At 42.9% G+C, this 22534-nt stretch overlaps 1 protein-coding gene across 4 annotated transcripts in view; it reads right to left on the bottom strand.

Annotated features, from left to right (window-relative positions):
• Positions 1–22133, bottom strand: part of slc6a8 (solute carrier family 6 member 8) — a 33415-nt gene extending 11282 nt beyond the window's left edge. Inside the window, exons 1-5 of one of the 4 annotated variants that reach the window (XM_034536352.1) lie at positions 21718–22133; positions 20799–21495; positions 4516–4647; positions 1606–1873; positions 1256–1388 (exon numbers count right to left, since the gene is read on the bottom strand). In XM_034536352.1, coding sequence (XP_034392243.1) covers positions 1256–1388; positions 1606–1873; positions 4516–4647; positions 20799–21132 — 867 coding nt within the window. In that variant the 5' untranslated portion in view covers positions 21133–21495; positions 21718–22133. Of the gene's footprint in view, positions 1–1255; positions 1389–1605; positions 1874–4515; positions 4648–17039; positions 17085–20798 lie in introns of those variants that run through there. The other 3 variants (XM_034536353.1, XM_034536354.1, XM_034536355.1) reach the window with 3 other exon arrangements.
• Between the last annotated feature and the right edge of the window lie 401 nt (positions 22134–22534).

Genomic DNA, 22534 nt, shown 5'->3' with positions numbered 1-22534 from the left:
TATATATATACACACATACACTTATACCTATATGTTGTAAATGTATATGCATAATGAGTATTACTACATAAACAGTAAGTAAAGTATTTAAAGGTAAAGTACTCTGTGGTATAAAGAAAAACAGCTCAGTGTGTGTGTGTGTGTGTGTGTATACATACAGTACATACAGTACACACAGTACACACAGTAGTACTTCTCTCTCAGTCACGTCCCACTGCAGTCAAACTGTCCTCCCACATGACGACCAATCACAGCCCGCCACCTCACAGACCCTCCCCCTCCCTGTTGTAGTCACGGCAACGCTTAGGCCAGCCATGTGACAGCAGTGGGTACGAGTCACACACACACACTCTCTGAATCACAGCGTCTTCTCTTTACGTTTGAAGGTTGAACTTTTAAAGGAACAGTAACACATTTATAACAGCTGCCCCCTAAATAACCCCAAATAATGACCTCCTTCTCCTCCTTCTCCTCATCCTCCCCCACTAGCTGCTCCCCCACCTCCTCCTCCTATATTAATGTGGAGCAGCTGGTGTAAATAAAATGGGACGCGGCCGGTTCTCCCCTCTTATTGCCGTGACACGGCTCTATGGAAGCTGATCAATCAGTTGTCAGGTGACCTCTGACCTTCAGCAGTGTTGCGTAATTGACTGCAGCTGTTAGCGCGCTTCACTCGCTGGCAGCCGGTACATGTGTCCTGGTATATGTGACATTGTGGGGACCCGTTACCACACTGTCACTGTGGGGACTTGGCTCCCATCCGGTCCCTCACAGGGTATGTTATTATTATTAATAATGATAATAATAATAATAATAATAATAATTGAAATATGAAACATTTTGGAATAACAAAGATGTCACAAAACAACATTAAGCAGAAACTAAATAAATAAACGTTTACAAATAAATTATGTAAAAAGTTGGCAACTTGAGGTGTTTGTTATTATTTAATTGTATCTATTATTATTTACATATTAAAACAGCCTGAATTAAAACAGCCTGAATATGTTCGAGGATGTATGACCTGAGGAGGACATGTTCACATTCTTATATCAATGAAGTGTTTCGTGAAACCTGATTACGCACTTTGTTTCATTTTCAGAAAGTCTGCCGAAACAAAAAGCTTCATATTCTAGTTCTGAGTTACATATTCTAAAGGTTTTAAGTTTATTTAGGATCATTATTATTAAAGGGAACTCCACCAGATCTCCTTGAATCCCAGGGACGGGGCTACGAGTGTTTTAAAACAAGTTACCTTCCCGGTGGATTTGACTCCTTTCCAGACGCAGAAGTAAACCATCACCCAGACAGCGATCAGACACAACGCCATTTCCCAGTTAAAATCCCCAGTATCGCCCAGACCGGAGGAAATGTTCAGCACCTTCCTCCTGCACAGAGAGAGACAACGATAGCACAAATTAAAACACCAACTTCATTTATTTCTACCAGATGAAATACTAGAAAATATCAGAATATACCAGAATAATACCAGAAGATATCATAAAAATACCAGAGAATTCATTAAGAATAATTAACATTTCGTGACAATAACAGCAGAACCGACATCGGTTATTTATTATTTAGTTTGGTCCGAGTAGCACTCACTCCCAGAACTCGATGATGGGCGATTGGGCGTCCGCCAGCTCGGCGCAGGTCAAGTTGCCGCTGATGGTCACGTTGGCGAAGCTGCCGTTGTTGCAGTCCTGGCGACGGAAGATCTCGATGCAGTTGGGCGTGTTCCATTCGTTGTCGCAGGTGGACCAGGGAAGGGTGGAGTTAAAGGACTTGATCAAGTAGTAGAAGCCCCAGGCCAACACCATGATATAGTAAGTGTTGCAGAAAAACACAATCACCATGGAGGAATAACCCAGACCTGAGGAAGAGGAGGACGAAGACGGCAACATGACAACGGGTTTTATTCATGGAAACAGACAGGAAGACTTACATTGAGATCATTAAATAGAGAGCTGCAGGAATGAGTCCCAAAACTAAATGACTCAGCATTTTTCCACTTCCTGTTCCCTCCTCTAGAAGTCAATGAGTTGTTTAAATGTGTTTCACAGCAGCGTCTCGTTCTCTGACATATAAACACTTCAGTTTATTACTTTACACTTCAAACATCGTAGAATCATAAACTTTTGTTTGACTCACTTATTATTTTCAACAGGTCTCTCCTGTTTTGTCTCTTTAACGAGGAGTAAAACATATGAATATCCCAGTAAAGTATGATGGCTCAGCGTGGATATGATATCATGTGTCCGAGGGTGAACCAAGGGGCCCAGAACGGATCCCTGTGGAACTCCAGAAGAGGCCTTGACAGATACGATTCAATGGTTGTATTGTATTATTCTCCATGTGTCATGTAACCTGTGAACTTCATGTTTTCTTGCTGGCTCATATTTTCTGTATTGTGAATTTTTGTAACATGAGATTTTTGTGAAGTTTTACTTTCTGTTCCTGTTGTTTTGTTTTGTGCAAAGTAAATGTTGATGTACTTTGATCGACTATGATTCATTAATACATCAGAGACGATAAACAGGAAACTGGGAGCCATTCCAGAATCTGTGAACGGGGTCAAAACTGTACATGTGTATTTACTATTTTAGGAGCAGTAAAAACATCTGATCATGCTCAATGACCATAAAGTTTGTCTTTCACAGATAAACATGAACGCTCGATCTGCTGCTTGATGGACGACATCGTGTGATTTAATCTCTTTAATTTACCACACAAATCACATCTATAGTTTATACATTAATATCTCGGCAGTGAACTTTTTGATGAATCCACGTCGCTGTCCGTGGTCCTGAAGTAGCAGACGGATTTATAATTGGGACTCTGTGTGTGTGTGTGGGGGGGAGGGGTTTAATTTAATTTAATTGCCCCAGTGAACCCTTTTTATTCTACAAAATAAAAGTCCTGCTTCTCTCTGGAACAGAACCACCAGGACTAGAAGTAGAGCTGGAACACGTTAGAGCAGAATAACTTATTTATAAAATTAGAAAACAATATAATCTAAATATCAACATGTTTCAAATGTTAGAAATAAACGTCTTTTATATATTATACTATCAACTCTCCTCTATATTTGTTGTCACGTGACTGTCGGTCTCAGATGAATCAATCATGACGTCATAGTTTCACTGAGGAGCTCAGAATTTAATGTTTTTTTACAGAATCTGATTAAAGTTAACAGATTTTAAATGAGACACGTAGAATGAAATGTTGATGACAAATTAAGCTTTTATCTCACATGATGCGTTCAAGGACTGTCAGAACAATAATAAAATCGGACAAAAATGACATTATTTACAGCTTCTGGCTGATAAACAATGTTATTTATGCAATTGTTGTGGGATTTAAGTTTCATGTAAACTGAACGTGTCTAATATTTACGATCAAAACAAACTTTGTTTCAGACCCCGAATGTCTTTCTTTAATAAATAACATTTATGAGTTAATTCATCCAGGTGTTGACTGTTGGTGTGAACCGGTGAATGAAGGAGCTCCGTCAACACCCAAAGTTTAAAGGTCGCAGGAAGGTCGGCGTAGTAAAGCTCACGAGTCATGAGGTAAAGATCAACTGATAACGACTATGTGTAGAGCTAACAGAGATATAAAGGAATCGTGTGTGTGTGTGTGTACGTGTGTGTGTACGTGTCTGACAGCACATACAGCAGCAGGATCACAGATTATCGCCTGCAGATAAAACTCCACAGAAAGCTGAATGTGTGTTTGCAGAACTCACCTGAACCTATTAAAATATTTAGTACTATAAGTACCAGCGTCTTCCTCAGATGAAGGAAACCAGTTTAAAGACGTAAACAAAATGTCAACAAAAAGCAAATTAACAAAAAGCAAATTAATTACCTTTTAAATTTTTTTAACTTTAAACATCCAAAGTTTTTATCAAACGGTCTTTTTAGATCGTGCGAATGAAACTGTTCTTCTTGTTTTTAATATCCTGAAAAATTATTAAGCAGACAACCATAAAATGAAAAATCACAGAGATGGAAGTGAACGCCTCATAACAGGGAAATGTGGCATACTGTACCTTTAAATAACGGGGAAATGTGGCGTACTGTACCTTTAAATAACGGTGAGATGTGGCATAGTGACCCTTTAAATAACGGGGAGATGTGGCGTACTGTACCTTTAAATAACGGGGAGATGTGGCGTACTGTACCTTTAAATAACGGGGAGATGTGGCGTACTGTACCTTTAAATAACGGAGAGATGTGGCGTACTGTACCTTTAAATAACGGGGAGATGTGGCGTACTGTACCTTTAAATAACGGAGAGATGTGGCGTACTGTACCTTTAAATAACGGGGAGATGTGGCGTACTGTACCTTTAAATAACGGGGAGATGTGGCGTACTGTAACTTTAAATAACGGGGAGATGTGGCGTACTGTACCTTTAAATAACGGGAGATGTGGCGTACTGTACCTTTAAATAACGGAGAGATGTGGCGTACTGTACCTTTAAATAACGGGGAGATGTGGCGTACTGTACCTTTAAATAACGGGGCGATGTTCCACACGTTGATGCTGCCGGCCTTCATGAACTGACCCAGAGCGATCTCCAGGAAGAAGATCGGGATCCCGCCCACAAACACGATCAGCAGGTACGGGATCAGGAAGACGCCTGTCAGAGGACATGAGGACACGGGTCAGAGGACATGGGTCAGAGGACATGAGGATACTAGGACATGAGGACACGGGTCAGAGGACATGAGGACATGAGGATACTAGGACATGAGGACACGGGTCAGAGGACATGAGGATACTAGGACATGAGGACACGGGTCAGAGGACATGAGGACATGAGGATACTAGGACATGAGGACACGGGTCAGAGGACATGAGGACACGGGTCAGAGGACATGAGGACACTAGGACAGGAGGACATGAGGACACGGGTCAGAGGACATGAGGACATGAGGATACTAGGACATGAGGACATGAGGATACTAGGACATGAGGACACGGGTCAGAGGACATGAGGACATGGGTCAGAGGACATGAGGACATGAGGATACTAGGACATGAGGACACGGGTCAGAGGACATGAGGACACGGGTCAGAGGACATGAGGACATGAGGATACTAGGACATGAGGACACGGGTCAGAGGACATGAGGACATGAGGATACTAGGACATGAGGACACCGGTCAGAGGACATGAGGATACTAGGACATGAGGACACGGGTCAGAGGACATGAGGATACGAGGACAGGAGGACATGAGGATACTAGGACATGAGGACACGGGTCAGAGGACATGAGGATACGAGGACAGGAGGATACTAGGACATGAGGACACCGGTCAGAGGACATGAGGACATGAGGATACTAGGACATGAGGACACGGGTCAGAGGACATGAGGACATGAGGATACTAGGACATGAGGACACGGGTCAGAGGACATGAGGATACGAGGACAGGAGGATACTAGGACATGAGGACACGGGTCAGAGGACATGAGGACATGAGGATACTAGGACATGAGGACACGGGTCAGAGGACATGAGGATACGGGTCAGAGGACATGAGGATACTAGGACATGAGGACACGGGTCAGAGGACATGAGGATACGAGGACAGGAGGATACTAGGACATGAGGACATGGGTCAGAGGACATGAGGACATGAGGATACTAGGACATGAGGACATGGGTCAGAGGACATGAGGACATGAGGATACTAGGACATGAGGACACGGGTCAGAGGACATGAGGATACGAGGACAGGAGGATACTAGGACATGAGGACACGGGTCAGAGGACATGAGGACATGAGGATACTAGGACATGAGGACACGGGTCAGAGGACATGAGGATACGGGTCAGACGCCATGAGGATACTAGGACATGAGGACACGGGTCAGAGGACATGAGGACATGAGGATACTAGGACATGAGGACACGGGTCAGAGGACATGAGGATACAAGGACAGGAGGATACTAGGACATGAGGACATGGGTCAGAGGACATGAGGACATGAGGATACTAGGACATGAGGACACGGGTCAGAGGACATGAGGACACGGGTCAGAGGACACTAGGACATGAGGACACGGGTCAGAGGACATGAGGACACTAGGACATGAGGACACTAGGACATGAGGACACTAGGACATGAGGACATGTTCAGACTGAAACATTGTGATCGAATGAACCAGCAGATTAGTGATTGAACTTTGATGAACTTAAAGACATTTATGGATCTGTAGAGGAAGTGAATTCATGAAATAATGAATGAATATATTGATATATTGATAAATGAATGAATGAATGAATGCTCCTCCTCTACTTCATTTTGAACTCAATGAACAATTAGGAACGCTCTCTTTCTGTTGGTATTTTAATTGGTGTGACAGACACACACACACACACACACACACACAGCATGGGGTAACTGGGTCACAGTGACACCAGGAACTGGTATGAATGGAATCAAACTGAAACTGGAGGGAAGAGGAGGGGGGAGGGCGAGGGAGAAGGAGGGGGAGGGAGAAGGAGGGATGGAGGAGGGAGGAGGGATGGAGGGAGGATGGAGGAGGGATGGAGAAGGAGGGGGAGGGAGGGGGAGAAGGAGGGAGGAGGAGGGAGGGAGACGGCGGGGGGGAGGGCGAGGGAGAAGGAGGGCGAGGGAGAAGGAGGGGGAGGGAGAAGGAGGGGGAGGGAGAAGGAGGGAGGAGGAGGGAGGAGGGAGGGAGAAGGAGGGGGAGGGAGAAGGAGGGGGAGGGAGAGGGAGAAGGAGGGAGGAGGAGGGAGGGAGAAGGAGGGGGGAGGGCGAGGGAGAAGGAGGGGGAGGGAGAAGGAGGGGGAGGGAGAAGGAGGGAGGAGGGGGGAGGGGGAGGGGGAGGGAGGAGGGAGGAGGAGGGAGAAGGAGGGAGGAGGGCGAGGGAGAAGGAGGGGGAGGGAGAAGGAGGGAGAAGGAGGGGGAGGGAGAAGGAGGGAGGAGGGGGGAGGGGAAGGGGGAGGGAGGAGGGAGGAGGAGGGAGAAGGAGGGAGGAGGGCGAGGGAGAAGGAGGGGGAGGGAGAAGGAGGGAGAAGGAGGGGGAGGGAGAAGGAGGGAGGAGGGCGAGGGAGAAGGAGGGGGAGGGAGAAGGAGGGAGGAGGGGGGAGGAGGGAGAGGAAGAAGGAGGGAGGAGGGGGGAGGAGGGAGAGGAAGAAGGAGGGAGGAGGGCGAGGGAGAAGGAGGGGGGAGGGGGGAGAAGGGGGGAGGAGGAGGGAGTTACGTAACAGCTGCTCTCGAAGGTCACATGACCATTGAGGCTGTGACATCATTGTGTGAATATTTAGTCATCAGTGTGTGTGTGTGTGTGTGTGTGTGTGTGTCAAGAAAAACTAATTTATTAATTTGAGTTAATTTGTGGGAAACTCCTTTCTAGCTTAGCATTAAAATGCAATCCCCCCCCCCCCCCCCCCCCCCCCCCCCCCCCCCCCCCCCCCCCCCCCCCCCCCCCCCCCCCCCCCCCCCCCCCCCCCCCCCCCCCCCCCCCCCCCCCCCCCCCCCCCCCACACACACACACACAGGGCTAAGTGGTGTAATGCTGTTAGCTTGTCAGTAACTCAGTGTTGATGGGATTACAGACACTACGGCCTCATCACACACACACACACACACACACACACACACACACACACACACACACACACAAACACAGGTTTTCATTCAAAAAACTGTATTCGACATTCAACAGAGAAACCATAAAAAAAGAAACTATGTTTTTCTTTTTCTTCAGAGTTTAGAATCAACATGATGAAGAAGAGAGGTGATGAAGAACAGGTGAGGAAGAACAGGTGATGAAGAACAGGTGATGAAGAACAGGTGAGGATAAACAGGTGAGGAAGAACAGGTGATGAAGAACAGGTGAGGAAGAACAGGTGAGGAAGAACAGGTGATGAAGAACAGGTGATGAAGAACAGGTGATGAAGAACAGGTGATGAAGAACAGGTGATGAAGAACAGGTGAAGAACATGTGATGAAGAACAGGTGATGAAGAACATGTGATGAAGAACAGGTGAGGAAGAACAGGTGATGAAGAACAGGTGAGGAAGAACAGGTGAGGAAGAACAGGTGATGAAGAACAGGTGATGAAGAACAGGTGATGAAGAACAGGTGATGAAGAACATGTGATGAAGAACAGGTGATGAAGAACATGTGATGAAGAACAGGTGAGGAAGAACAGGTGATGAAGAACAGGTGAAGAACATGTGATGAAGAACAGGTGATGAAGAACAGGTGAGGAAGAACAGGTGATGAAGAACAGGTGAGGAAGAACAGGTGATGAAGAACAGGTGAGGAAGAACAGGTGATGAAGAACAGGTGATGAAGAACAGGTGAGGAAGAACAGGTGATGAAGAACAGGTGAGGAAGAACAGGTGAGGAAGAACAGGTGAGGAAGAACAGGTGAGGAAGAACAGGTGATGAAGAACAGGTGAGGAAGAACAGGTGAGGAAGAACAGGTGAGGATAAACAGGTGATGAAGAACAGGTGATGAAGAACAGGTGAGGAAGAACAGGTGAGGAAGAACAGGTGATGAAGAACAGGTGATGAAGAACAGGTGAGGAAGAACATGTTATGAAGAACAGGTGATGAAGAACAGGTGAGGAAGAACAGGTGATGAAGAACAGGTGATGAAGAACAGGTGAAGAACATGTGATGAAGAACAGGTGATGAAGAACATGTAATGAAGAACAGGTGAGGAAGAACAGGTGATGAAGAACAGGTGAAGAACATGTGATGAAGAACAGGTGATGAAGAACAGGTGAAGAAGAACAGGTGATGAAGAACAGGTGAAGAAGAACATGTGATGAAGAACAGGTGAGGAAGAACAGGTGATGAAGAACAGGTGAGGAAGAACAGGTGATGAAGAACAGGTGAAGAACATGTGATGAAGAACAGGTGAGGAAGAACAGGTGATGAAGAACAGGTGAAGAACATGTGATGAAGAACAGGTGATGAAGAACAGGTGAGGAAGAAAAGGTGATGAAGAACAGGTGAGGAAGAACAGGTGAAGAATGAAGAACATGTGATGAAGAACAGGTGATGAAGAACAGGTGAGGAAGAAAAGGTGATGAAGAACATGTGATGAAGAACAGGTGATGAAGAACAGGTGAGGAAGAACAGGTGAGGAAGAAAAGGTGATGAAGAACATGTGATGAAGAACAGGTGATGAAGAACAGGTGAGGAAGAACATGTGATGAAGAACAGGTGAGGAAGAACAGGTGATGAAGAACAGGTGATGAAGAACAGGTGAGGAAGAACAGGTGATGAAGAACAGGTGAGGAAGAACATGTGATGAAGAACAGGTGATGAAGAACAGGTGAGGAAGAACAGGTGATGAAGAGCAGGTGAAGAACAGGTGAGGAAGAACAGGTGAAGAATGAAGAACATGTGATGAAGAACAGGTGATGAAGAACAGGTGAGGAAGAGCAGGTGATGAAGAACAGGTGATGAAGAACAGGTGAGGAAGAACAGGTGAGGAAGAACAGGTGATGAAGAACAGGTGATGAAGAACAGGTGATGAAGAACAGGTGATGAAGAGCAGGTGAGGAAGAACATGTGATGAAGAACAGGTGATGAAGAACAGGTGAGGAAGAACAGGTGATGAAGAACAGGTGATGAAGAACATGTAAAGAAGAGCATGTGATGAAGAACAGGTGATGAAGAACATGTGAGGAAGAACATGTGATGAAGAACATGTGAGGAAGAACAGGTGAAGAATGAAGAACATGTGATGAAGAACAGGTGATGAAGAACATGTGATGAAGAGCATGTGATGAAGAACAGGTGATGAAGAACATGTGATGAAGAGCATGTGATGAAGAACAGGTGATGAAGAACAGGTGATGAAGAACATGTGATGAAGAGCATGTGATGAAGAACAGGTGATGAAGAGCATGTGATGAAGAACAGGTGATGAAGAACATGTGATGAAGAACAGGTGACGAACAGGTGAAGAATGAAGAACAGGTGAGGAAGAAAAAGGTGATAAAGAACATGTGAAGAACATGTGAGGAAGAAAAGGTGATGAAGAACAGGTGAGGAAGAACAGGTGAGGAAGAACAGGTGATGAAGAACAGGTGATGAAGAACAGGTGATGAAGAACAGGTGATGAAGAGCAGGTGAGGAAGAACATGTGATGAAGAACAGGTGATGAAGAACAGGTGAGGAAGAACAGGTGATGAAGAACAGGTGATGAAGAACATGTAAAGAAGAGCATGTGATGAAGAACAGGTGATGAAGAGCATGTGAGGAAGAACAGGTGAAGAATGAAGAACATGTGATGAAGAACAGGTGATGAAGAACATGTGATGAAGAGCATGTGATGAAGAACAGGTGATGAAGAACATGTGATGAAGAGCATGTGATGAAGAACAGGTGATGAAGAACATGTGATGAAGAACAGGTGACGAACAGGTGAAGAATGAAGAACAGGTGAGGAAGAAAAAGGTGATAAAGAACATGTGAAGAACATGTGAGGAAGAAAAGGTGAAGAACAGGTGAGGAAGAAAAGGTGATGAAGAACATGTGATGAAGAACATGTGAGGAAGAACAGGTGAAGAACAGGTGAGGAAGAAAAGGTGATGAAGAACATGTGAAGAACAGGTGAGGAAGAAAAGGTGATGAAGAACATGTGAGGAAGAACAGGTGATGAAGAACATGTGAAGAACAGGTGATGAAGAACATGTGAAGAACAGGTGAGGAAGAACAGGTGAAGAATGAAGAACAGGTGATGAAGAGCATGTGATGAAGAACAGGTGAGGAAGAACAGGTGAAGAATGAAGAACAGGTGATGAAGAACATGTGATGAAGAACATGTGATGAAGAACAGGTGATGAAGAACAGGTAGAACACTGAGGCTGCAGTTAGCTCACTAAGCTGCAACGCTACAGTGAGCTAGCTAAGCTGGCTAATCCGCGGTAAATCACTGGGCTAAGTACTGACAGGCTGACGACAGAGCACGAGCTCCAACATCTTCATCATCACCATCATCATCATCACCTTCTTCATCCTCATCAACATCATCCTCACTATCATCATCACCACTATCACCATAATCACCTTCTTCATCCACATCATCATCACTATCCTCATCATCATCATCATCTCCATCCACATCATCACTATCACCATCATCATCCTCATCTCTTCATCATATAGTAACATATTGTAACATATAGTAATATATTGTAACATATTGTAACATATAGTAATATATAGTAACATATAGTAACATATAGTAACATATAGTAATATATTGTAACATATAGTAACATATAGTAATATATTGTAACATATAGTAATATAATGTAACATATAGTAATATATTGTAACATATAGTAATATAATGTAACATATAGTAATATATTGTAACATTTAGTAACATAAAGTAATATATTGTAACATTTATTAATATATTGTAACATATAGTAACATATAGTAATATATTGTAACATTTAGTAACATAAAGTAATATATTGTAACATATAGTAATATATTGTAAAATATAGTAATGTATTGTAACATATAGTAATATATTGTAACATATAGTAAAATATAGTAATATATTGTAACATATAGTAATATATTGTAACATATAGTAATATATTGTAAAATATAGTAATATATTGTAAAATATAGTAATATATTGTAACATATAGTAATATATTGTAACATATAGTAATATATTGTAAAATATAGTAATATATTGTAACATATAGTAATATATTGTAACATATAGTAACATATAGTAAAATATAGTAATATATTGTAACATATAGTAATATATTGTAACATTTAGTAACATAAAGTAATATATTGTAACATATAGTAATATATTGTAACATTTAGTAACATAAAGTAATATATTGTAACATATAGTAACATAAAGTAATATATTGTAACATTTAGTAACATAAAGTAATATATTGTAACATTTAGTAACATAAAGTAATATATTGTAACATTTAGTAACATAAAGTAATATATTGTAACATATAGTAATATATTGTAACATTTAGTAACATAAAGTAATATATTGTAACATATAGTAATATACTGTAACATTTAGTAACATAAAGTAATATATTGTAACATATAGTAATATATTGTAACATTTAGTAACATAAAGTAATATATTGTAACATATAGTAATATATTGTAACATTTAGTAACATAAAGTAATATATTGTAACATATAGTAATATACTGTAACATTTAGTAACATAAAGTAATATATTGTAACATATAGTAATATACTGTAACATATAGTAACAATAAAATACCACAAATGTCGCATTTTATTCTTTGAGAGCTCTGATTGGGTCTTTTCTTAACTGGTGGATTCCCAACAGAAATCCAAACTGGTTTCCTCTCCCAGAGAAACATGAACTATCAAACCAGTTGAAATGTTCGTGAAAGACTTGATGGTGAGGTCGAAGAGGAGAAGCTGCCGTATCAGCAGTGATGATCAGATCAGTGATGGTCCTGAACTGTAGTTCACTTCATGGCTTTTCTCCTTCTGATCTGCTACAGCTGACTCAGGATCAGCAGGATCCAACGAGCTTAAAGATTTATTGGAACATGACACAGCTACTGTTTATTATATATATATATATAAATAAGATATATCTTTATTTATATATACTGTATATAAAAATAAATAAAGTTATTTATTTCTAAAATTATACTGAATAGAGAAAAGCAGTTAATCCTCACATTAGAGAAGCAAATACTTTTTTTAACTTTCTGCCAAATGCTAACTTAGCTTAGCATCACCTTGTAGATCGACAGGCCTAGAAAAGATGAGCAGCTCAGTTGAATGCTGCTCCATCGGCATATTCATCACTAAATTATCATTTTATTTATTTAATTCATTTTATTTTTACCATTACTATTGTTATTACGGGTGTTATTATTACTATTATCATTTCATTACTATTATCATTGCATTACTATTACTATTGTTATTACTATTACAGGTATTATTATTATAATTGTATTATAATTCATATTACTATTGTTATTACTACTACTATAATTATTACTATTATTTATACTATTCTCGTTATTACTTTTGTTATTATTGCTATTACATGGTTATTATTGTGTAGGAATATAAACCTTATTTATTTTGTATTTGTTACTGTTTTTTTATTTATTATTATTATTATTGTTTTTCTTAATATCATTATTATGTAACTATGTAATTATTCTTTAATGTTTGACTAACAGAATAGAGGTGGTTTTCTTTTTTAAATGTGCCGCCGGTCGTTCAAAGAGCAGCGATTACGCAACTGACTGCTGAAAGGAGACGAAGGACAGGACGACCTGACTGACGTTATTAAAACATTATTGATCACCGATCAGTTCGGTTTACAGCCGGACTGATCATTAGCAGGACCAGGAAGCTTCCCTCAAACCTCTTCCGGAAAAGTCTTTAAGGAGCTCATCACGGACTCTGGAAACCTCTTCAAGGACTTGTGTAACATCAGGAGCCTCTGGAACTTCACAAAGAACACCAGGTCTTCTGGAACCTCCTTGGAGACCATGGAACGTATCCCATCCTCTCTAATACCTCTTCAAGGACCCCTATAACCCTTTAAATAACCCTGAGGAACTCTACGAGGACCAGTCTAACCATAATGATCTCTAGTCCTGGAAACCCCATACACCCAGAACTACAAGGAACCTTCTGAAGAACACAATGGACTTCTTTAAGGACCCCTGGAACCTCCTCAATGACCGCTGGAAGGTCTTGGCCAAATGGGAACTCCACAAAGTTTACTGGGACCTTTTAAACGTCTACACGATCCTTCAAAACATATTAAGGATCAAAGGATCTCCTCAAGGACCCCTGAAACTTATTCAAAGACCACAAGGAACCCCTGGAGTGGAGAGGAGGGGAGGAGAGAAGAGGAGGAGAGAAGGAGCAGTGAGGGCTGCCAACAGGATTAAGAGATTACAGGTCACTCCAGTTAATCTGTCATCCACGTGGCGAGAGGGATGATGATGTCGCACTTGGCAGCCTTCATCGTTCACACACAGGCGCCACAAAGACGTCTCCTGGCGGCCGACCCTGAACAAAGTTCACCAGTGGGACCAACGAGAGTCAGAAACCTCCAGGAGCACTGGAACCCCACAGGGACCCCTTGATTATAGTTAAGGACCCCAAGAACCTTCTCAAGGACCACTGGAACCCTACAGGGACCCCTTGATAATAGTTAAGACCCCCAATAAACTCCTCAAGGACCACTGGAACCCCACCAGGACCCTGTGGTTAGAGTTAAAGACCCCTAGAACCTCCTGAAGGACTACTGAAACACCCTAACGGACCCCGAAAAAAACATCCTCCCTTCCTGAACCCTCCTATAACTTGATACATCGTGTGGAAGATCCTCAATGACCCCTCAAACCTTCTTAATGACTCCCCAAACCACCTCAAGGTCACCTGGAACACCTTGAACCCTTCTCCTGGACACGGGGAACCCCTTCAAGGACCACTGGGACCCTTCAAGGGTCACTAGAAAAGACCTCAAGGAATCCTAAAATATTCAAACTCAACAGCCACAGAGGGAGGGCAAGTCTTCTTCAATACAGCGTGATGTTCATTCAGTAAATTATGGCCATTTAGAGTCAAACAGACCATAAATCAGGGGATGCTTTAGGGCGGGGCTAAGAGGTGATTGACAGGTCGATACCAGAGACGTTGTCCGTGTTTCAACTCTTTCACTTCATAAATGTTTAATTTATATGTTTTAATTACAAAAAATGTCTTATTTAGCTCCACCTTCTCGTGTCATTGCTGGTTGCTAAAAACCAAGATGGCGACGTCTAAAAACCAAGAAGGCGACGGTTGAAAAACCAAGATGGCGACGGCCGAAAAACCAAGATGGCGACGGCCGAAAAACCAAGATGGCGACGTCTAAAAGCAAAGATGGCGCTTGATATTTTGAAAATCCTTTAATAAACAGACATGAGGAAAACGATACCTTTGTGGGAACCATGTCGGACAGAATCTCGTATAAAATACCGATACAGAATAAACTGATATAAAATATGGACTTCGGTAACGAACCTTGATCACATGAGATGACATCATCGCTAACTGACATAACCCACAGCTGGGACCTCTTGGACCAGTTTAAAGAGTCACAAGATGTCTGATTCACTAAATGATTCATACTTTTCATACTTTTCTCGACGTCTTCATTCTTCACAATATAAACGATTTAAGAAATAAAAAAAATCTCTTTTTGATTGATCTTTAAACTGAGTTCATAAGAAGACTTCGCTCAGTTTGAAGTGAAGCTCAAACAGCCTCATGAGGACAAAATGTCCTCACAGAAACAGGACACACACACACACACACACACACACACACACACACACACTCACACACACACACTCACAGCCTGAAGACTGTTGATCTCTGAAAGATGAACACTGAGCTGCAGGTCATTCTATAATCATTGGAGCAGAGAATCACTGTGTGTGTGTGTGTGTGTGTGTGTGTGTGTGTGTGTGTGTGTGTGTGTGTGTGCGTGTGTGTGCGTGCTTCTGCAGTCACCCCATCAAGGACACACACACACACACACACACACACACACACACACACACACACACACACTGCAGGATAATAAATCTGAGTGACTCTGTGGAGAGGAGGGAGGAAGAGGAAGAGAATGAAGGACATGGAGGTTGAAATGACAAAGAGAGAAACAGGAAGACAGAAAAGACAGGAGTGAGGAGTGTGTGTGTGTGTGTGTGTGTGTGTTTACAGGTAGACCAGCTTCACATATGACTTCCTCTTTGGGCCTCGGGCCACAGCTTTGACCCTGAGAGGTCAGAGGTCAGGAGTCCTGACTGCCTTTCCTCTCAGCTGGTTAAAGAAAGAGTGGAAGCTGCTGGTGTGTTCAAGGACACTCTGGGATCCCTGGAGTTTCTTTCTATTAATAGTAGTGTTCATGTGTAGGTACATTAATTAGTGCAACTGCACTTTAAATGGAGCATTGTTTATTTTACAATAAAGATAAATGTTTTAAAAAAGATAAAAATGTTTGTTTATGAGATAAATAAATGTAAATACTTGCTGGATCGTCACTGGATCAAATAAAAATACAATACGACGCAGTTTCTGGCATTAAAGTGTCCGTTATTAACATCTTTCCTATCAATTAAGTCGTAACGTGTCTCTAATGAACCAAACAGGAGGTTCAGGGTTTTATCGATCAGCAGCAACAGGAAGTAGATGTTTACTTCCTGGACTGACACACAATCAGCTGAACTCAGGGTCGACTTATAGCATTGTAAGGCTTGTTGTCCCACTTAGACCCTGTTCTCACCTGTCGAGCATGTTTAGCATGTTCTCACCTGTCGAGCATGTTTAGCATGTTCTCACGTGTTTAGCATGTTCTCACCTGTTTAGCATGTTCTCACCTGTTTAGCCTGTTCTCACGTGTTTAGCATGTTCTCACGTGTTTAGCATGCTTGGCCTGTTCTCACGTGTTTAGCATGTCCTCACGTGTTTAGCATGCTTGGCCTGTTCTCACGTGTTTAGCATGTTCTCACGTGTTTAGCATGCTTGGCCTGTTCTCACGTGTTTAGCATGTTCTCACGTGTTTAGCATGCTTGGCCTGTTCTCACGTGTTTAGCATGTTCTCACCTGTTTAGCATGCTTGGCCTGTTCTCACGTGTTTAGCATGTTCTCACGTGTTTAGCATGCTTGGCCTGTTATCACGTGTTTAGCCTGTTCTCACCTGTTTAGCATGCTTGGCCTGTTATCACCTGTTTAGCATGTTCTCACCTGTTTAGCATGTTAAGCATGTTCTCACCTGTTTAGCATGTTTGGCCTGTTATCACCTGTTTAGCCTGTTCTCACCTGTTTAGCCTGTTCTCACCTGTTTAGCCTGTTCTCACGTGTTTAGCATGTTTACACATGTTTATTATGTTTAACCATGTTTACACATGATGGAGTGGACGGCTCTGAGTTCCACTGTGACAGATGCACTGAGGACTGAACCTGGAGTGAAGACCAGGACAGACAGGAGGACTGAAGACCAGGACAGACAGGAGGACTGAAGACCAGGACAGACAGGAGGACTGAAGACCAGGACAGACAGGAGGACTGAAGACCAGGACAGACAGGAGGACTGAAGACCAGGACAGACAGGAGGACTGAAGACCAGGACAGACAGGAGGACTGAAGACCAGGACAGACAGGAGGACTGAAGACCAGGACAGACAGGAGGACTGAAGACCAGGACAGACAGGAGGACTGAAGACCAGGACAGACAGGAGGACTGAAGACCAGGACAGACAGGAGGACGTTACCGGGAGCCGAGCAGCTCATTAAACCCCAGAAGGAGGTCCATAAATCAGGTGTGAAGCAGCAGAATGAAGCGAAGGAGGAAACCTGGAGTTACGACATCAGGGAGCCTTTAATGTGAGAACCGAACCTCCTCTTGATTCTCAGTGATTGAACACCGGTCTGACCTTCTTCTTCCTCCTCCTCCTCCTCCTCCTCCCTGTGTGAACATGAAGACCTTTCTTGTCTCCGTCCAGCTGAAACTGGCCGACTGTGTGAACGAGACCTTTTCAGGTGAGAATAAACAAAACTGTCTCAGCAGTTTGTCTCCGGCGGTAAAGTTTGGTTTGGACAGAAAGTTTGAACCTCGTGAACCCTGCTGGGTTCTCCTTGTAGAACCTCGTGAACCCTGCTGGGTTCTCCATCTAGAACCTCATGAACTCTGCTGGGTTCTCCTTCTAGAACCTCATGAACCCTGCTGGGTTCTCCTTGTAGAACCTCGTGAACCCTGCTGGGTTCTCCTTCTAGAACCTCATGAACCCTGCTGGGTTCTCCATCTAGAACCTCATGAACCCTGCTGGGTTCTCCTTCTAGAACCTCATGAACCCTGCTGGGTTCTCCATCTAGAACCTCATGAACCCTGCTGGGTTCTCCATCTAGAACCTCATGAACCCTCAGATACGAAGTACAAACCAAAGTTTGATATCAGCTTAAAGTATTTTCTCTCGTGGTACTTGTACTGCATTAGAGACGTAACAGTATTTTCTCTCGTGGTACTTGTACTGCATTAGAGACGTAACAGTATTTTCTCTTGTGGTACTTGTACTGCAGTGGAGACGTAACAGTATTTTCTCTCGTGGTACTTGTACTGCAGTGGAGACGTAACAGTATTTTCTCTCGTGGTACTTGTACTGCATTAGAGACGTAACAGTATTTTCTCTCGTGGTACTTGTACTGCATTAGAGACGTAACAGTATTTTCTCTCGTGGTACTTGTACTGCATTAGAGACGTAACAGTATTTTCTCTCGTGGTACTTGTACTGCATTAGAGACGTAACAGTATTTTCTCTCGTGGTACTTGTACTGCATTAGAGACGTAACAGTATTTTCTCTCGTGGTACTTGTACTGCAGTGGAGACGTAACAGTATTTTCTCTCGTGGTACTTGTACTGCATTAGAGACGTAACAGTATTTTCTCTCGTGGTACTTGTACTGCATTAGAGACGTAACAGTATTTTCTCTCATGGTACTTGTACTGCATTAGAGACGTAACAGTATTTTCTCTCGTGGTACTTGTACTGCATTAGAGACGTAACAGTATTTTCTCTTGTGGTACTTGTACTGCATTAGAGACGTAACAGTATTTTCTCTCGTGGTACTTGTACTGCATTAGAGACGTAACAGTATTTTCTCTTGTGGTACTTGTACTGCAGTGGAGACGTAACAGTATTTTCTCTTGTGGTACTTGTACTGCAGTGGAGACGTAACAGTATTTTCTCTCGTGGTACTTGTACTGCATTAGAGACGTAACAGTATTTTCTCTCGTGGTACTTGTACTGCAGTGGAGACGTAACAGTATTTTCTCTCGTGGTACTTGTACTGCATTAGAGACGTAACAGTATTTTCTCTCGTGGTACTTGTACTGCATTAGAGACGTAACAGTATTTTCTCTCGTGGTACTTGTACTGCATTAGAGACGTAACAGTATTTTCTCTCGTGGTACTTGTACTGCAGTGAAGCAGCTGAGTACTAGTTCAGGTTGGAGGAGTCACTGGTCAGATTGAAGTTGACTTATTGTGTTTCTTGTGTTTTTAACGTTTCGTTATTATTTTGTTATGAGTTCATTACACTAATAAAGTGAAGCAACAAGGGAAGCTACACTTATTTTCTATGGGATGAAAAATATTCCTAAAACAAATGTGAGATTGAGGTGAAATTAGAAACTAGAGATTACAATAATGTGGGAAGAGAAGGACCAACAAGCAGAGGCAAGTGTTTTCAAACCAAGTGTTCTCTAAACCTGAGTAGTTTAGTAGTTTAAACCTAACAAGTAGTTTAGTTATTTAAACCTAACTGAGTAGTTTAGTAGTTTAAACCTAACAAGTAGTTTAGTTATTTAAACCTAACTAGTAGTTTAGTAGTTTAAACCTAACTGAGTAGTTTAGTTATTTAAACCTAACTGAGTAGTTTAGTTATTTAAACCTAACTAGTAGTTTAGTAGTTTAAACCTAACTGAGTAGTTTAGTTATTTAAACCTAACTGAGTAGTTTAGTTATTTAAACCTAACTAGTAGTTTAGTAGTTTAAACCTAACTAGTAGTTTAGTTATTCAAACCTAACTAGTAGTTTAGTAGTTTAAACCTAACTAGTAGTTTAGTAGTTTAAACCTAACTAGTAGTTTAGTAGTTTAAACCTAACTGAGTAGTTTAGTTATTTAAACCTAACTGAGTAGTTTAGTAGTTTAAACCTAACAAGTAGTTTAGTTATTTAAACCTAACTAGTAGTTTAGTAGTTTAAACCTAACTGAGTAGTTTAGTTATTTAAACCTAACTGAGTAGTTTAGTTATTTAAACCTAACTAGTAGTTTAGTAGTTTAAACCTAACTGAGTAGTTTAGTTATTTAAACCTAACTGAGTAGTTTAGTTATTTAAACCTAACTAGTAGTTTAGTAGTTTAAACCTAACTAGTAGTTTAGTAGTTTAAACCTAACTAGTAGTTTAGTTATTTAAACCTAACTAGTAGTTTAGTAGTTTAAACCTAACTAGTAGTTTAGTTATTTAAACCTAACTAGTAGTTTAGTTATTTAAACCTAACTGAGTAGTTTAGTTATTTAAACCTAACTGAGTAGTTTAGTTATTTAAACCTAACTGAGTAGTTTAGTTATTTAAACCTAACTGAGTAGTTTCCTGTGAAGACTTAACTTTATTTTGAAAAGACTGTATTGTTGTAAATGAGCGTGTTGATTGACTTTTGTATAAAAACACATGAAAGTAACTTTTCATTAGATCATATGAACCGTTATGAGGACATTAGGATTTAGAAGTTTAAATATATAAAGAGTTCATGCTGAGCTGTTTATATAGAAAACACACCAGAGCGAGTAACAGTATCTCTGACCCCCCCCCCCTGCATGCCACACACACACACACACACACACACACACACACACACACACACACACACACGCACACACGCACACACACACACACACACACACACACACACACACACACACACACACACGCACACATACGCACACACACACGCACACACACACGCACACACGCACACATACACACACACACATATACACACACACACACGCACACACACGTACGCACACACACGCACACACACACGTGATGAAAGCTGATCAGTCCAACCTGCTGCTGCCACTCTGATCAATAGCTTTCATCTGCAGCACCTCGAGCTTCAACCCTAAGCCCCGCCCACCCCCCGTCACTCACGGACTCACCTCCGCCGTTCTTGTAGCACAGGTACGGGAACCTCCACACGTTCCCGAGGCCCACGGCAAAGCCCACGCAGGACATCATGAAGTCCATCTGCCGCGTCCAGGTCTCCCTCTCCGGGTACCCGGGGCCCGGTACCGGCACCGCTTTCCTGTCGGGTCCGCCACAGGCACCGGCCGCTCCCCCGACACCGGACCCCGGTGCCAGCGGGGCGAGGCTGCCGTTAGAGGCCGCGGGGGTGTAACCCCCTCCCCCATTGGACAGGAGGAGGGGGTTCTTCTTAGTCTCCTCCAGGAGAACCAGAGAGCAGGAGGAGGCCGGCAGAGCCTGCTTCTCCATCACCGGACAGAAACCAGTTCAGAACCAGTCCGGGTTCCCTTCGGGTCTCGCTGGGTTCTTGTGGGACACCTGTCTCCACCAGTCCGTTGTTCTAATCTAGTCTCGTATGGTCCCTCTAAACCCCGCAGGGGGTTCTCCTCCGTTCACCGACCGGTGGAGGACCAGTGGTTCACAACTAGTTCCCTTTAACTTTACAGGTTTTGTTTGGACCTTGTTAGAATGTGGTTTCTCCTCCCAGTCCGACACCAGCACCAACCCAGTCCGGCAGCACTGGTCCCACTGGTCTGCTCCCAGAGTCCCGGTGAGAAACAAAGGAGTCGGTCCGGTCCCAGGTCTGGATCCTCGCTCTGCTCCTCTCTTTCCCTTCAGTTGCAATAAATATAATTAATATAAATATGAATATGATCGCCTTCAGTTCAATGTGTACACACGCAGAATGTCTAGTAGTAGTCCGGAGACATCTCTGTCCTTCGAGCCGGAATTAGAGACACGGTAGTTACAAAAAAATACAAAATAAAAAAAAAGGTGAAAATATTTTTAAAAAATTAAATAAAAGAGAGTTAAAACCAGCGCGCGAGCGGCGACCTTCAAAAACAATCCACGAAACACTTGAATGTGAGTCTGAAGAATCGCATGAGAACGGCGAGTCACGGAGGAGACGGCGGCCCGAGGGAGGAGGACGGAGGCGGAGGACGGACCCACCGGAGGACACCGGGACCACCGGGGGAGGACACCGAGCGGCGCGCGGCGTTCAGTCCCGGAGGAGCTGCAGTCTGCGGGGGAGCGCGAGCTCCATCAGAGGGGAGAGAGAGCGAGAGAGCGAGAGAGAGAGAGAGGGCAGATGTCCAGAGGAACGTGAATGCGTCTCAGGGCTCTCAGCTGTCAAATGTCCCGTTAGAGGCGCTGCGAGGTATTTAAGGTGCTGCCTGTCTGTCCGCCTGTCTGTCCACCTGTCTGTCTGTCCGTCCAACCGGCGGCTTTAAAAGGAGAAGCTGCTGCTCCGCCTGACGTCACGCACGAAGCCCCGCCCCGTTCCGTCTCTCTCTCTCTCTCTCTAAGTGTGTTTACGTCATCAGGTTAGCTCCTCCCTCTCTCCCATCACGATCACGAGACCCCCCCCCCCTCCATTTTTAATCTACAATTCTGACATCACAGAGGGATCCCCCCCCCTCCCATCCAGCCTCTGCGCGCGCACACACTGCAGTTTTCTCAGTTCTGTGTGGTGCGTTCATGAACAACTAAGTGGAAGATATTTATTTTATGACAGAATATTTCACATGTAAACATATATATTTGTTTATTATTCTCATATTAAACAGTTATCGTGTGCTTCACTAACCGTTGTTCTCGTTAACTCATAATAACTTAGTTATTAATAGTTATTTATGGTTAATTTCTATAT

The sequence above is a fragment of the Cyclopterus lumpus genome, chromosome 7 (genome assembly GCF_009769545.1).
Source record: "Cyclopterus lumpus isolate fCycLum1 chromosome 7, fCycLum1.pri, whole genome shotgun sequence".
Taxonomy (NCBI): domain Eukaryota; kingdom Metazoa; phylum Chordata; class Actinopteri; order Perciformes; family Cyclopteridae; genus Cyclopterus; species Cyclopterus lumpus.
Note: the sequence above shows the minus strand (reverse complement) of the source record. Positions and strands in the feature narration are given on the sequence as shown.